The 15,296-nt window shown below is 53.8% G+C and overlaps 1 protein-coding gene across 1 annotated transcript; it reads right to left on the bottom strand.

The window, feature by feature from the left end:
* Positions 1 to 11,618: 11,618 nt before the first annotated feature.
* NKX2-3 (NK2 homeobox 3) lies at positions 11,619 to 15,143 on the bottom strand. The gene is made up of 2 exons (XM_008540924.2): positions 14,584 to 15,143; positions 11,619 to 13,068 (listed from the first exon to the last, which is right to left on the bottom strand). Exons 1-2 carry the CDS (start codon positions 14,945 to 14,947, stop codon positions 12,320 to 12,322), a joined length of 1,113 nt encoding a protein of 370 aa, XP_008539146.2. The 5' UTR covers positions 14,948 to 15,143; the 3' UTR covers positions 11,619 to 12,319.
* Positions 15,144 to 15,296: the final 153 nt, after the last annotated feature.

Raw genomic sequence — 15,296 nt, forward strand, 5'->3', positions numbered from 1 at the left:
GTTTGGTTGTGTGAGTTGTTCACTGAACAAGGGTGCCCAGCCCAAGAGACACCCATATCTACCCACTAAGCCAAGCACTGGGCAAAGCCGGTCACTTGGAGGAAGCAATGCCTTTTTCCACTGTGCCCAAAGGTGCCAGTGGTCCTATGTAACCCAGAGTCCATTCAGAGCAGCTCTGCTTATCTATCTGAAGGACACTGAGAGACTGCGAGCCGCTCTGGAGGCCCGATCTGCACATGGGCTCCAGGGCCCCCAGGTGGCAGTGGGAGAGGAAGGGAAACCACCTCAGACCTCACCCCCATTTTCCATTTGCTCTCTGGCTTGATCCTCATCATAGCACTACGCGTGGGTGAGGCAAGTGTTCCCTGTTTTCAGACGAGGAGACTGTTACTCAGAGACATTGAGAGCCCTAGTCAAGGGCACGTAAGAGAAGTAGATGTGGGAACTTAGCGCAATACCGGGAATAGGTGTGTCGATGAACAGAGGACTGTGGGAGCTAAGAATAGACAGCGGTTCTACAGACTCCAAGTCAGATGCTCCTGCTGACTCTCTGCAGAGGAATTTGGGGCTGTTGCCAAGCCCCTCTCTGATCTGATTTTGGTCACTGTCAAGCACGAGTGGGTCTTCCTTAAAGGACTAGCAGGAGTGGGGGACCCAGAGAGTCCAGGTCCTTCCTCAGCCGGGGAAGCCTGGGAGCCGTATGCACCCATGAAGCCTGTCTATACAGCCTTGGGTCCCTGGCCAACACCAGAGGGTGCTGACAGAAGTCCTCAGAGGCAGGGCCAGAAAGAGTTGTGCATCTCCCTGTGACCAACAGAGGGCGTAGGCAGGGCCCTGCTGCTCTGCACTGTAGAGATGCTAAAGACACGGGATCAGTGAGAGAGCCAAGGCGGCAGCGTAGTTCTTAGATGAGAGACCTCACCAAGGGCAGCCATCCAGCAGGAAGTGGGCATCCAAGAGAAGAGCCAACAGTTGGTCAGTGCGTCTCAAAGAGTTTTCTGAGAAAGCAAATAGATCAGCTCAGTTCCCTGCTCTGATACTAGTTGAGTGACCTTAAATAAGTTGTTTTACCTCTCTGAGCCTCAGTTTACTCATATGTACAATGGAGCTACTATGACTTGGAGTTGCAGACTTGTCATGAGCCTTCTAGAACGTCTGGTACACTGCCTAGCACTTTCAGCAGCTGGGCTATGGTTTGTTATTATAAAAATCCTACTGTGTTTCTGGACCCAGGGAAATTCTGAAAGGGTATTTGAGCCCTGGAGAGAGCCCCTGAAGAGATTCTGAACTGTAGCATCCTGGTGGAGGTTGTGTTCCTCCCAAATAGTCACACATTATTAAAGTGTGTGTGCTCACAACCTCAGAGTTTTCTTTTGTTTACATTCCCAAGAGTGCTGTGTACAATGTTAAACACAAGTTGGGGACATGAAGAACTGGGAGAGGGGATGTGGGAAAGGAAACTTGCCAGAGAGGAAGAAGGGCTGGGGGTAGGTGCAGGGACAAGACATTGAAAAGAGGGAGTTAGTGGAATATAGTGGGGAAAACGCTGGATTGGATGGGATGCCAGAAGGCCACTAAAAGGAAGGGTGGCCTGGGGACAGACATTCTCTTCTCTGGGGTCATTTTTTTGTCTTTAAAATGGGGAGGTTGGGATGATCCCTTTTAGCTCTGACATTCTCTCATTCCAAATGGGGAAGCAGGAAGAGAATCCCAAAGGAAGGATGAATGGAGGAGGACGCCAACGCCTGCTCCAAGTCCTAGCTCCAGTTATTCGTTCTTTCGTCAAACACGCATCAAACATCCAGCATGAGCTGGGCACTGTACTAAGGTGCTGAAGTAAAACTGGACAGACAAGACACGTGTTCCTTGTCCTTAAGAGGCAGTGGGCAGTGTTCAGTCTGAGAGGGCGGGAAGGCATTGTGAAGGATTAAATAGGAGGAGGAGGGGAGGAACGCTCGGTCTGATTTATTTATCGAATTCCTGAAATTTCTGCTGACTGTTTGCTGAACCTGTGCCCAATATCAACCCGGCAATAAATTTTGCCAGTGTTTACATTAGTAACTTTAAGAAAAATATATTTGTTTATATTGCACTTTATGCTTTTCTAAGCATTTTCTCCTAAGTTATTTCCTTTATACCTGTCTCTGTAGGCAATACAAAAGAAGCATGAAACATGGTCCTCACCCTCAAGGGGCTTATTTTCTAATTAAGGGTGGAAAGAATGAGACATTAAATAAAACTACTTAGATCAAGAGCTAAATTTTGCGCAGTGAGGCCATTTCATCTACAGGAAGAGAACATAGCATGCGATCACTGTGAGCTGTGGGAGCTGGAAAAGACTTCCTAACTGGCGGGCACTGGACTTAGAGACAGGAGGCATTTGACTGGGAAGAGCCGAGAGGCTACTCCAGGAATGAACACAGCAGATGAGGGGTCGGCGGAGAGGGACAGTAAGGAGATTGTGTAGATGGTTAAAAATTAAGGAGGAATTTGGCTGATTAGGCACGGTAATGAGGGGTCCCTAGTCATTTCAAGAGCATATTTGATCCTATACATGGTGAAGAGCCATAGTTTGGTTGAGAAAATGTAGGTACCTTTCATCAAGAGGCATTTGGGGAAAATGAATCTGGAGTCAGTATGAGGATGGGGTTTATCAGAGATACGGCCAAGCCGAGGTGACGAGTTGGGAGGCCATTACAGTAAAGTGCTCAGGCTTTAGAACCAGACAGAGTTAGATCTGAACCCTGGCTTTTTTCACTTAAGAACTGGGTATCCATGTGCAAGGTGTTTATAGTCTCACATTTTGATTTCTTAACCTGTAAAATGGAGATCAGGGCACTTAGTTTTCAGGATGGTTCTAGTATTAAACAGGTTGGGATATGTAGAGCCCGGGGCCTGAAACGTACTGGGTGTTTGGTCAGTTACTTCTCCCATTCCTCCTGCTCTCAGTGAAGAGACACTCTCAGGGGAATCATTTGTTGACTGATTGGCTCCAACCAAAGGGAAGAGAACAAGGAAGGTGATGCCCTTGCCAGAGGGAGATGTGAGTAGTTTGGGGGAGTGGTGATGAGCTTGAGATGACAATGGTACAGGCACAAGTAGAATTATCCCCTAAGCCTTTGCAAATATGGTAGAGGGAGGCCAAGGCTAAGGCTGTAGGTTCAGGGGCCCTTAGGACAAAAGGAATCATTGACACTGTGTGCAATGACAAGCTTTAGGACAGCAAGAGTGTAGAAAAACCACCAGGACTTGGAGGGTTCCACTGTGTGGGGCTGGAGAAGCATGAGGAGTAACTGCTCTTTGAGAAAGACAATGATCAGGATAGCACAAAGTGTCAAAACTAGGACAAGACTTTGCAGAAAAAAGTGATTATGACAAATGTTGAAGAAAGATAATAAAGCACAAACTGAGGAGAAACCATTTGATCTCAAAGAATAAGTCTCAGATAATTAAGGGAAGTGGCAGGACTCGAACGCCTAAGGAGAGCTGGAGAAGCAGGTCAGGCATCAGGGAGAGAGTTGAACCAGATGATCACAAAGGTAACTTCCAACTGGGCATCAATATTCACCACTTGGGAGGTAAGCTTCATTTAGGCCGAGGGAAAGGAAAATAACTGGTGAAGACAAATATTCAGAAATCTGACCAAAAAAAGGAAGGCAAGACATTTCAGGAAGGGGCACCAGGGTTAAGATAATATGGAGAGATTGCTACATGCTTGAAGGTAAAAGGAAGAAAGGTAGAGAATATTAAATTGTAGGGTGGGGGGAGCTCAGAACTCAAAATAAGAAGCATTACTTCTAGAAGTAGGAAAGAAATTATATCTGGACTTTAAGAGGAAGTGTTACTTTTAGAGAGAATGGATGTTTATTCCTTTGAAGACTAAGGAATAAAAATGTACATCGAGGAGAGTGAGAACCAAGAGGGAGAGCCTCCCAGTGGGCCTCAGCCTTCTCAGAAGAGCAGGGGAAGATGGAAGCATTTTAAAAGCCCAGGAATAGGAGACCCCCTGTGGGGAATACACCTGACAGTCCAGGCACAGAAGAAATGGGTGATCCAGAGAACATCCACTGAAGAAAGACCAGGAGGCTGAGGACAGTCAGAGAAACTGAGGCCATTCCACCTGGAGAAATGAAGTCTACATGGGATTCACTGGCCGGCTTCAAATATTTGAAGAACTGACACGCGGAAGGGGTAGACGTCTATGGGAATAGGAGGAACAGCTGATGGAAGATGCAGATTCCACACGAACATAAGGCAGAACTTCCTCACACTCACGGAGTGGGGAGGTGAGTGGTTCTCCTGTGGGTGGTGTCCAGGAGGTACGGGACAGTCACTTGCCCAGGATGCTGCAGACAGGATTCAACATCAGAAAAGAGTTGCGCTGTGGTGATTTCTAAGGCCCTTCCCACCAGCACAACTGAAATCTATGGGCATGTAACAAATTTAATTTAAAGAATCTCAAGGCTGGAAGAAACCTTAAAGTTCATCTAATCTAATAATCCATTTGACTCTTGGGTCCCCTCAGTGACAGGCTCGCCAAGTGACTGGGGACTTCACAACGTACCCAAGCTAAGCCTGAATCCACCAGTAGCCACTGGCAGCACTGGGTTTCTGGTTCTTATCCTCTGGATAGAGAACTAATCTGTGGACCTCCCAGAGAACTCACTGTCGAGACAGTCCAGGTGAAACTTCCACGAGAACCTTTCTCAGTGAAAGAGGAAATATGCGTGAACTATTGGTTAATCTTGTATATAACTTTGGGCTGCTCTTCACCCTTGTTTATTACTTGAGAACCCAAACTTACAAAGCAAATGCTGGGTTATTATTCATATTTCAAAAGGATCCTTCACTTTACAAAATAATTCACTTCAGGATACTTTTAAGCAAGAAATTCCAGAGGTGAACTTAAAATGTACTCCGTTTTTCTCCCTTCTCATAAGCAAAAACCTCTTTACACACAACTTTCCAAGAACTCACAGGTCACATGAAGTGAATTCCACTGGTGTTATGACATAACAAACACTTTCTCTGCTTTATTGGCCACACACAAGTGGTCAATGATCAGTTTGGATCTGTTCAAAGGGAGGCTTAGCAGAGGACATCGACTGATCCAGAATGTCAAGATCTGTACCGGCCACCGCTCCCTTTACCCAGGGAAGGGAGGCAGAAAACATTAGAAATGTTCCCAGTGGCATTGGATGGAAAATCCTATTGGGGTTACTGCTACATTTACTAGCTGTGTGGCCTTGATGGGAGTGACTTCATCTCTCCCAGCCTCAGTTTCTACACGTGTACCAAGGAATATCTAACTCACTTGGTTCTTCTGAGGAGTAGAGAGAATGTCTGTAAAGCAACACACACACGCCCTGACACACAATAGGCAGTCCCTTGGCTGCCTCTCCAGGGCTTCCTTTGCTTCTCAGCAAGCCAGTGATTTCTGTGAGATATATACATATATCTCACAATATATAGATAGATACAGTAATATCTTGTGGGATATTCCAGTAAGTAGCAGTAAGGAAGAGGAGCTCCGATTTTAAGAAGGCATAAAGTAATAAGAGCTGTGGGAGATGGATCACCTCCAAACACACGGTCCCTTCCTAATGCCCTGCTACCCCTGGTCCAGTTCCTAGGGGAGAAGGCTGATTGGGCAGGAGGCTTGACTGAAGGAGTGGGCTGCTATAAAGCGTGAGCTTCAGACCCCTATGATATCTCTCGGTCCCCAAGAATCCCTCCAACCATCCTCATCATGTTTACTATGGTTAAGCGGCAATTTTCATAATCTTACTTAAAAATGAACCAAAACCTCTTTTAACTACATGCTCAGCAGACTGGCTAAAGTGAAAAAGAAATGAAACAAAAATACTAAGTGTTGGGGAGCATGTGGTGCTACTGCTGGTGGGAGTGTAAATTGCTACAGCCAACTTTAGAATACTGCTGGGCAGAATCTACTAAAGCTGGTATTCACACTCTGACACACTGATTGCACTCCTAGGTATATACCAAGTAGAAACATTTATTACAGTCACCAAAAGACATACTAGAACTGTGCTGTCCAATACACGTGGCTCTTTATATTGAAATTAATTATAATTTTAGAAAATTAAAAATCCAATTCCTCAGTTACACCAGCCATGTTTCAAGCGCTCAGTGGCCACTTGGGACTAGTGGCTGACATATTGGACAGCACAGACATAGAACGTTTTCATCAATGCAGACTACTGTTCCAGAATGTTTGCAGCAGCACTATTCACAACGGTCAAAAACTAGAAACTACCCCAAAGCCCATCAACAGCAGAATGGATAAATTAATTGTGGTGTGTGCACACAATGGAATACTCTAAAGTAGTGAGAGTGAACGATCCAGAACCACATGCAGCAATATGGATAAATTTCACAATCGAAAGAAGGCAGGTACATAAGACATACTATATCAGTCCATTGATAATTGTTCCAAACCAGGCAAAACTAATCTATACTGTTAGAAGCCGGGATAGCGGTGACTCGGCAGCTGCGGTAGCGACAGGAAGGGAGCGTGTGGGAGTTTGCGGGGGCTGGTAGTGTTCCGTTTCTTCTGGGAGTTGGTCTCATGGGAGAGTTCAGTTTATGAAGATTCAGCGAGCTGTACACTTGTGTCTTTTCTGTATGTTTCAAACGTCAATAAATTTTCTAAACGACCCTTTAGAAAACTTTGTTATTAATGTCACCTACAGTCTAGGTTAATAAAAAACCGCGTCATTTCAGTAAAGCAAACGTGGTTTTGAGATCAGTGTCCCCCGGCCCAGACGCCTCCCCTGGACTTCCTGCAGAGGCCTTATGGGCTCGGCAAACTCTCCCCGGAGCGTCCTACCTCCGCGTTGCGCGCTGCGCGCTGGGCCTGGCTCCGCGCCCAGGTGGAGATCTTCAGGACTGCTGGCTCTTCAAGTTTGGGTTCTCACCCCGAGGGTTGCCAGGCTCTCCCGGAGCTGTCGGTGCGCTCCCTGCCAGGCGGGCTCTGACCGCCCCGGGCCTGTCTGGTGGGAGGCGGCGCCCGCCCCGCGGAACCTGCGTTGCCCGGGCGGTTCCGAGGATGCTTCCCCTTCGCGTGGAACTGAACTGTCTGGTCACGGAGAATCGGCTGGCCTTCCGGGGCTCGGGCTCCTCGGATTGGGAGGAGGTGCCCAGGAAGTCCCTCTGGAGCCCTGAACCAAAAAGCGAAGGAGGAGGAGGAGGCTTCGATTGAGGCCTTGAACCAACCTGCACGCGCCTTTCCGCACGGGGCGCGCCCGTCCACTGGGCCTCACCCGGCCCCACCCTTGCAGAGATGCGCAGCCCTAGGTCACTCTGGTGGCGCCGGGGAACAGAGGAGCTCGGACCCGGGAGACGCCCTGCTGAGAGGGGCTGGGTTTCCCCACCTGACCCTTTCCTCTCTGCAGTGACGGGCTAGGCTAGAGGGGACTCGTGGCTCCGCCTGGAACCTCCTTTCACCTTCTCCTTCAGTCGAATTCTGCAGACCCAGCCGAAGTCCAAGCCTCTGCGAAGCTTTCCGAGCCCTGCGGCCCCGCCGGGCGTCGCCTGCCCCTAGCTTGGCAGTAATAGCTCCGACCCGCCTCCGTGGTGACGCGTGCCCGCGGCGCTGGGGGTCGGAATCCGCGGGCCTGCCCTGCTCTCCCCGCGGACCTCGGACCTCGAAGTGCCTCAAGCGCAGACGAGCCCCGGCCTTCTGAGCGAACAAAGCGCCTAGCACGGCCTGCCTTCAACACTGATGCAATGCCTAAGGCGTACCAGACACTGCGCTATTTTACACGGACCATCTCATGTAATTTTCAAAGCCAAGGTAATTGGTACATGAGTGTTTACATATGTAAACATTCAGTGAGTTGTACGCTTAATATTTGAGCTTTTTACTGTAGGTTCAAAGTAAGCATACCCATGTTGTAGAGGAGGAAACGGGTTCAGAGTGCTCGCAACTTACTCCAGGTCTCTACTGCGGGGTGTGGCGGCCGCTGAGAGCAGAATGGAGGCAGCCTGACTCCAGAGTCCAGCCTCTTAACCTTTCACGATTAGGCTCTGCAGAAAAAAAAAATGCTGGCCTTCTAGAACCTATTCCACCTTCGACGACGGTGGTGCCTACCCGCTTCTTGAGCCTGGTGTGAGAGAGAATCCATTCATTCAGGGAAGCAAGGAGGGTTTGAGCCAGAAGTGACCTCTGAAATCATAGAGTCCATCCTTCTCTCTGCCTTAGAGCTCGGACGCCAGAGCCCAAAGGGGCGACTGACTTCACCTGTTCAAAGTCTCAGGGGTCTTTAGAAGCCCTGCCTGGATTTTATGACTCCTCCTGGCTCACAGGACAATCTAGTGAAGCAGCAGTTTGGGCCTGGGAGGGGGTCTTTTCCCCTGCAGAGGGAGCTCAAGGAACAGGTAGCTGTGTTGGTCAAGGGTCTTCCCCCTCCGATGGCCGAGGTCCTGGAACCCCAGCAACGAGCAGTACGGAAATCCTTCAGCGAAGAGATGGGTGTTATTTATACCCGGAGACTGCAGGCTCTGGGGAAGGGTAGGGAGCAGGGAGGGGTCTGGTCCAGGCTGGCTTTAAGTATTTCAAGACACGCAAACTGCGCGGAAGCCAATCCATAGAACCACCTCCATTTCCTCTATGAGGGTCACCGCCTCTTTTCCAGAACAGCAGGGGATGCAGAGTGAAGGAAGATTAACGCAGGCCAGGAGGAAGCCGGGCAAGGAAGGTGGAGATCTGGCGCTGGGAGCATTGAGAGGCCACCGCCCAGCAGGATGCAGACTAGGTTGGAGAAGGAGTTGCTTACTTAGGAAACCCCTAGCGGAGCGAGGACGTCTGCGCCCAGAGTCTCAGATTCCTAGTGCGCAGGCGCTGAAATCCCACCTTGGAAGTGAGCGCTCTGGGAGAGCGCGGCAGGGTCTTGATCACCTACCATACTCCTCACCTGGTGAATGTATGGGACTTCAAATTGGGTCCCACAGGCAGGTCCCAGAGTTATCGTATACATCCCCACCCCGTCTCAGTCCTCTCTCTCTTCCCTATCCCCCCGTCCTCCCCAACCCCTACTTTGAGTCCTAGTGTTAACGTCATCACGAAGTTCTCAGCCACCTTTCCCAGGTTTTGAACTATAGGGCAAGGAGCAACGATCCCTTGGGGAAGCCGTGTCCCCAGGCGGCATCGCGGGGTACTGAAGGCGGGACCTCCCTCTGGGATCGGGATGGGTTGCACGTCTTCTACCGGCGATTTCAGGTGTCCTGTCTCCGCCGAGGTGGGCCAAGAGACCGCCTCCGCATCTCCCTTGCAGCCAGCAGCCAAGCCGAAGCTCCACACCACTGGGGCCATCTTCATGGCCCTGGAGCACCCGGGAAGGCGGTGCTGAAGGAGCCTGGCCCCATGATCTCCTACTGTGTTAACTGTCCTAGAGGAAGAAGATGCCAACCTGGCCCCCTACGACCTCACTGGACCTCGCGTGGAGGGAAAGAGACAAATCTTTGCACGACACTATGTTGTGATACTGGAAAGTACCTAAGACTCCGGTAGCACATATGAGGGAGTGAGTACCTCTACTTGGGTGGTTCAGGAAAGAAGTTTGGCCTCAAAGGAGGAACAAGGGTTCACCAGAAAGATGGAGTGGAAGGGCATTCCCGAAGGGGCATGGAATGGAGGCTGCAGCATCAAAGCACCATTTGGCCTGGCTTCTTTTTTGTCATGCAGGTATCAGCTTAAATGTATGTAACCTCTTCAACGTGGCTTTCTCTGACCACCTACTCCACAAGAATGCTCCCTACCAGCATTTGGTTCGATCCCCTTTTTAGAATTTATCTATTTTTTACCTACATTTGTTTTTCTGTCTACCTCCCCGCCACAGACACCCCTGAAAATAAACTCCATAAGCCTGTGGACACTGTTTTTTTCCACCGCCCCTAGCATCCGTAACAGTGCAAATGAGCAAACATTAGTAGATGCTCAGTAAATACTGTTGAATCAATGAATGAATGAGTGGTTCGCGGCTGCCGGCAGTGAGAAACGTGTTTGGAAGCGAGAATTCCCTGCCCAGCCCTTAGCCTAAGCAACTCAAGGGAAGATAATAGCTCCAGAAGAGAGGGCTCGCTAGGAAGGGGGCTTGGGGCGTTGTGGTGGTGGAAGCGGTGGTGGGAGGCGGCGTCCCAACTCTTGGGCAGCTTGAGGGAGGAGGGAACTGGCTGCGAGGAGCTGAGGAACCGGCAGTCTGGTGCCCTAACTCACGCTCGGCTCCAGGGTCTTTCTGCCTCCAGAAAGGCGAGGGGAGGGAGGGTCTTGGCCCCCCGGGCGCCGCCCCTCCAGCCTCCCGCTAGGCCCTTTTGGATGCATCCAAGCCTCATCCTGGGCTGTCAGCGGGTTTTGGAGGATTCCGTGGCCTGCCTCCCTCTCTTCCTCCCCTCCTCTGTTTTCTTCCTCCTGCTCCGGGTCTCTGCAGCTCTCCAGCTCCGCGGCCCCGCAGCAGCCTAGCAGCCCCCGCCCCCTCCTGTAAGGGCGAAATTGCTAAACTTGTAGCAATAATGACCCTGCATTCAGGCCGCCGACTCCCGCTGAACGTCTCCGCGCCCCGGCCGGCCCGGCCTAATCAGCGCGCCCCTCCCTGCTGCCCGCCCAGTCCCCGTCCCCCCTTGCCGCCCCCTCCCCCAGCGCACAAAAAGTGGGGAACAAAACCCCCGCGCATTTCTCCGTCCCTCTGTTCAGCAGACTGCTGCACAAAGCCCCCGCTCTGAGAAGCAATGGGGAGCTCGGGGGGGATGTCAATCCCGACGCGCTGGGGTTTTTGTTCGCGCAGGGGACTTCGCCTTCCTACCACACCTTTTGTTCGGGACTCCAATAAAAAGCCATTCTTTCCGCACCTTCCCGGCCCGGAGCCGCCTTTCAGCGAGGCCCGGCCCCACAATGGCGCGGCGCTCTGAGGCCTCCCCATTCACCCGCCTTGGCACGCTCACAATCGGCCGTGTGGCAGCACAGGCCTCGCACAGGCATTCTCCGCAAGTGACAAGGAGCCACATAAAGCCGCGGCCGCCGGGGAAGAAGGGAGGGAGGCCGAGGGGGAGAACTCGGCCGCGGCGGGGCGCAGCGCAGCGCCCCGGAGCGCGCTGGAAGCCCAGGCGGCGGTCGAAGAAGGAACCGCCTTCGCGACGCCTACGGCTGCGCCTGGGGACGAGGTTTCCTTTTCCCTGGCGACCCTCGAGGTGGGGCAGAGTCAAAACCTTGATCTAACGCAAGCCCAGACACTACCCAAGCATCTGGGTAAAACTTGGGGGATTATAAAGCCCGGGACCTCAAAAGGCCCTGAGTCTCTGACCTGTCCTCCTCACAGGAGTAAAGAGAAATTAACGAACAAAGCCACGAGGAGATCAGACTTGCAGCCTGGGTCTGGCGCAGGGGAGACCAGGCCTGCGGCCGCCCAGGGAACACTGCTTTCCCTTAGGCACCTTTTCCTACCCTGTCCGCCCTGTTTAAAGGACCCCTCCCCACTCTTTTGGACTAAACAGTCTGCAGCCGGCCAAGGGTTTGGAAATATTGCACCTTGTTTATTGACTCCTGTAGTGTATGGCAGCGGGTGTGTACACGGCGTGAGGATATAGTTATATATATATATATATTATATGTGCTGAATACAGACTACGAAACAGAAAGGAAACCGGGTAACACCTCCGGTGGGCCACCGGGTCTCGGATTTGTTCATTCTCCAACTTTTGCTCTCTCTCCGCTGGCTTTTCTCGAAGAGTTCTACTCCCTCTGACAATCCTGAGATCCAGGCCGAGGTATCCGCCGCGGAGGGCAGGCGGTTGGGAAAAGGAAAATCGCCTGTGGAGTGGCGCTCCGGGCCCGCAAAGCAGGCAAAGGGTCGGTAGGGCCTGGGGATTTCTCAAGCCACGACGCCCATTTTTCTCTCCTTCATGCTTTTTTTCGTCTTTGGGTTCTTCGTCAATGCTTCGCGGAGACTGCGGGACCGCCGCAGAGGGAGAGAAGCCCTTCTCGCTCTGGGAGTACCGAGCGGCAGCCAGAGTCCTCCCCTCTCGCACTCCCTCCGAGGCCAGGGTCGGGGCCATCGTCCTCCCCGGCACCCAGCCGGCATTTCTGCCTCAGAGACAGTCTCGGAGACCGGTCCCGGGCATCCTCCTCGCCCCTGAGCCCCATTCCCCAGGCCTCGTGGGAGCTGCGCTCCGGGGCCCTGGAGAGCGAGACGTGTATATATTTTTTTTAACGAGGGGACCAGGCCCTTGGATCCAGCCTTTCTCGCGCTTCAGTCCCGCGGCGCCAGGATGCGGCGGGGTGGCCGCCGCGTGACTCGCCCGGTTCCTACCAGGCCCGGATGCCCTGCAAGGTGCCTTGCGCGCACGCGGCCCCAGCCGCGGCCCCTTGGTGCAACGGCTGCGCGCCGCCACCGCTGCCGAAGCCGCCCAGGTTGCTCATGTTCACAAAGGGGCTGCCTCCGGCCGCGCCGCAGGCGGGCTGCAGGGCCGAGGCCGCCGCGGAGGCGCCGCCACCCCCGCCGCCCCCGCCGCCGCCGCCGCCTGCCGGGTACGCACAGCCGTAGCTGCCGCTATAGGCCGCGGCGGCGGCGGCGGCAGCGGCGGCGGCGGCGGCGGCGGCAGCCGAGTTCCCATAGCCGTAGGCGGGGAAGCTGTTATAGGAGTAGGCGCCCGCGCCCACGCTGTAGGGCGCGCCGTAGGGCTGCGCGCCGGGCGTGACGCACGGCTTGCCGTCCCGCACCAGCACCGGCACCGCCACGCGGCGCGGGGGTGGCGGGGGCGCGTGCGCGCCCAGCTCCAGAGACTTGTCCTGCCGTTGTCTCTTGCACTTGTACCTGCGATTCTGGAACCAGATCTTCACCTGTGTGGACGTGAGCTTCAGGCTGCTGGCGAGGTGCTCGCGCTCGGGCGCCGACAGGTACCGCTGCTGCTTGAACCTGCGCTCCAGCTCGAAGACCTGGGCTTGTGAGAAGAGGACCCGGGGCTTCCGGCGGCTGCGTGGCTTCGGCCTCTCGCTCTCCTCCGCCGTCTTACAGTCTCCGGCCGCCTCCAGAGGCTTCTTCAGCTGGCAGGTTTCTGCGGAAGAAGCAAAACAACAGCGTCCCTTAGCTGTTCCCGATCTCACCGCGGCTCCGGTCCCGGAACACTGTGGCCCCTTTTGGTGGCAGCGCGGAGCGTGCGGTAGTAAATGCCTGGACTTTTTGGAAAGTTTGTGGCTCCTGGCGCCGTGGGTCCCTGCGGCAGCCCAAGAACCCTCAGAGACCGTCTGGCCGGTGGAGGCACGTCCCATGGGGAGGGGTAGTTAGTGCACGTTTATTTGGAACTTTGCATCTGCGAGAGGAGAGAAGAGATTACCCTGCGGCTCTGCGCACTAATGACTATTTTTCAGGATGAAAGTTTGCAACTACATAATAACGACAGTATTTGCAAACTCGTTTGCCTTCCACTCGGTCGCGGGGAGCTAAAGATGTGAGGCGTGTTGGTATCTGGGGGCCGGTGCGCACGAGTTGCGCGAAAATCTTTCTGTTCGGAAATATCTGATTGTACGCTCGTGCATTGCCCAGGGACCATTTTTTTTTTTGCTTTTAAAAGACCATATGCCCACTGCTAAATGTCTGCGTGACGATGTCTGTGTTACCTTAGAAAAAGAAATTTGATTGACTCGTTCAGACAGTGTCGTGTCGATTTTAGGCCCAGGGGAGCTGTCAGAGCACAGGCCTCGGCTTCCGCCACATCCAACCTCCTCTTGGGGAAAGACGTTCTTTGACTCTTTCCCCTCAGAAACAAACCCTTCCTTGGAGGCTTTATTCAGTTGTCTGATTTTCCTGCCCAATTCAGCTCCCGTCCGATGTGAGCGGCCGGGATCTCAAACTAAGTTCCGCGCGTTTTTCATTCGGCCGGCAGCCCCACAGCCTGGGACACAAAGCAAAACATTACGAATTTTCAAAAAAGGCCGGCGCCTCAGGGGTGTGAGCGCTGCGCTCGCGCGGAATGGAGCGTTGCCACGGACTCTCCCCTCCCGCGCTGCGGGTGCGGTGGATGCCAGGACGCTGAGCTCCAAGCGGAGAAGTGAGGAAACCATCCAGCTGGTGTCTACCAAAGTTCCTGCGTCCTGCGGACGCTGGGGACACAACCTGCTTGGACCGACTTTTCGGAGAAGAGGAAGCGGCTGCCCTGGCCTCGGAGAACTCGGAGAACTCGTCTCACGCCAGAGGGAAAGTGGAAACGGTTGAGGCTCTTGCCCCTCTCGCTCTTGGGAAGAGCAAAAATACTGAGTTGTCAGGACTCAGCAGCTGAGCCCGAGTTGCTTATCAGCATCAGGGCAGCAATGACTACCTTCCCCTCCCTCAGGGGCTGCATCGCCTCCCCCCTCTGGGGGGAGTAGTTGTCGGGGTCACCCCGTCCTTCCCGCTCCGCCCCGGCTCCCTCCCTCCCAGGCACCTGCGCTTTGCGGAGCCGTCGTTGACCAGGACGAGGCATGACCCCAGCCGAAGGTTAAAGGCAGGGTAGCCGTGCTGGCAAGGTTTGTGGGCTGTTTGCGGGCGCTCCCCTCCAGATGTGTGGGTGCGTTTCCTTTCCCCCTCTACTCACTTTGGCTCCGGTCCCTCACGACCTCGGGCTCCTCTTCGGGTTCCTTAGGCCCGCTGCACGAGTCTCGCAGAACCGTGTGGACATAGCTCTGGGGACAGAGCCCCGAATCCCCGTGGCCATCGGCTGTGGCTAGTGAGTTCAAATAGGACAGTTTCTCGCTCTCTTCTTCCTCGTCCTCCTCCCCTCCGTCCGAAAATTGCGTCCCTTCGGCGGCGGCCAGCATGCAGGGCGCCGAGTGGAAGTGGTGCTCCAAGTCCGCCTGCAAGTGCGCGCCGTGGAAGTGCTGTTGCTGCTGCTGCTGCTCCAGATTCAAAATGTCTTTGACTGAGAAAGGGGTGGAGGTGACCGGGCTTGGTAACATCATCAGGGCCACTTAATTGTCCAGTCCAAATACTCAATAAATCCCGGCGGGGGCGGGGAGGCAGCGCGGCGGCTCCAGCTCTCCTTCTGGACTCCGCCGCTGCTGCCGAGTCGGCCTTTTGACAGACGCGGTCCCGCTCCAGTCTAAATCGCCTCCATTGGCCCGGACCTGGGGGTCTGGGTTTTGTTACAGCCACTGCAGGGACTGGGGCCTGGGCTGAGACGCCTGTGTCCGGGGGTCTTGCGTCACGTTGGGGGCGGTGCTCTGGCCTCGGCCTCCCTCCCCATTGGTTCCGGTTCATGTGGACCACGCCCCCCGCGTCCGCCGAGTTGGGTGCTGCGGCGCTACCAGA

This window comes from Equus przewalskii, chromosome 1, assembly GCF_037783145.1.
Source record: "Equus przewalskii isolate Varuska chromosome 1, EquPr2, whole genome shotgun sequence".
NCBI classification, from domain to species: domain Eukaryota; kingdom Metazoa; phylum Chordata; class Mammalia; order Perissodactyla; family Equidae; genus Equus; species Equus przewalskii.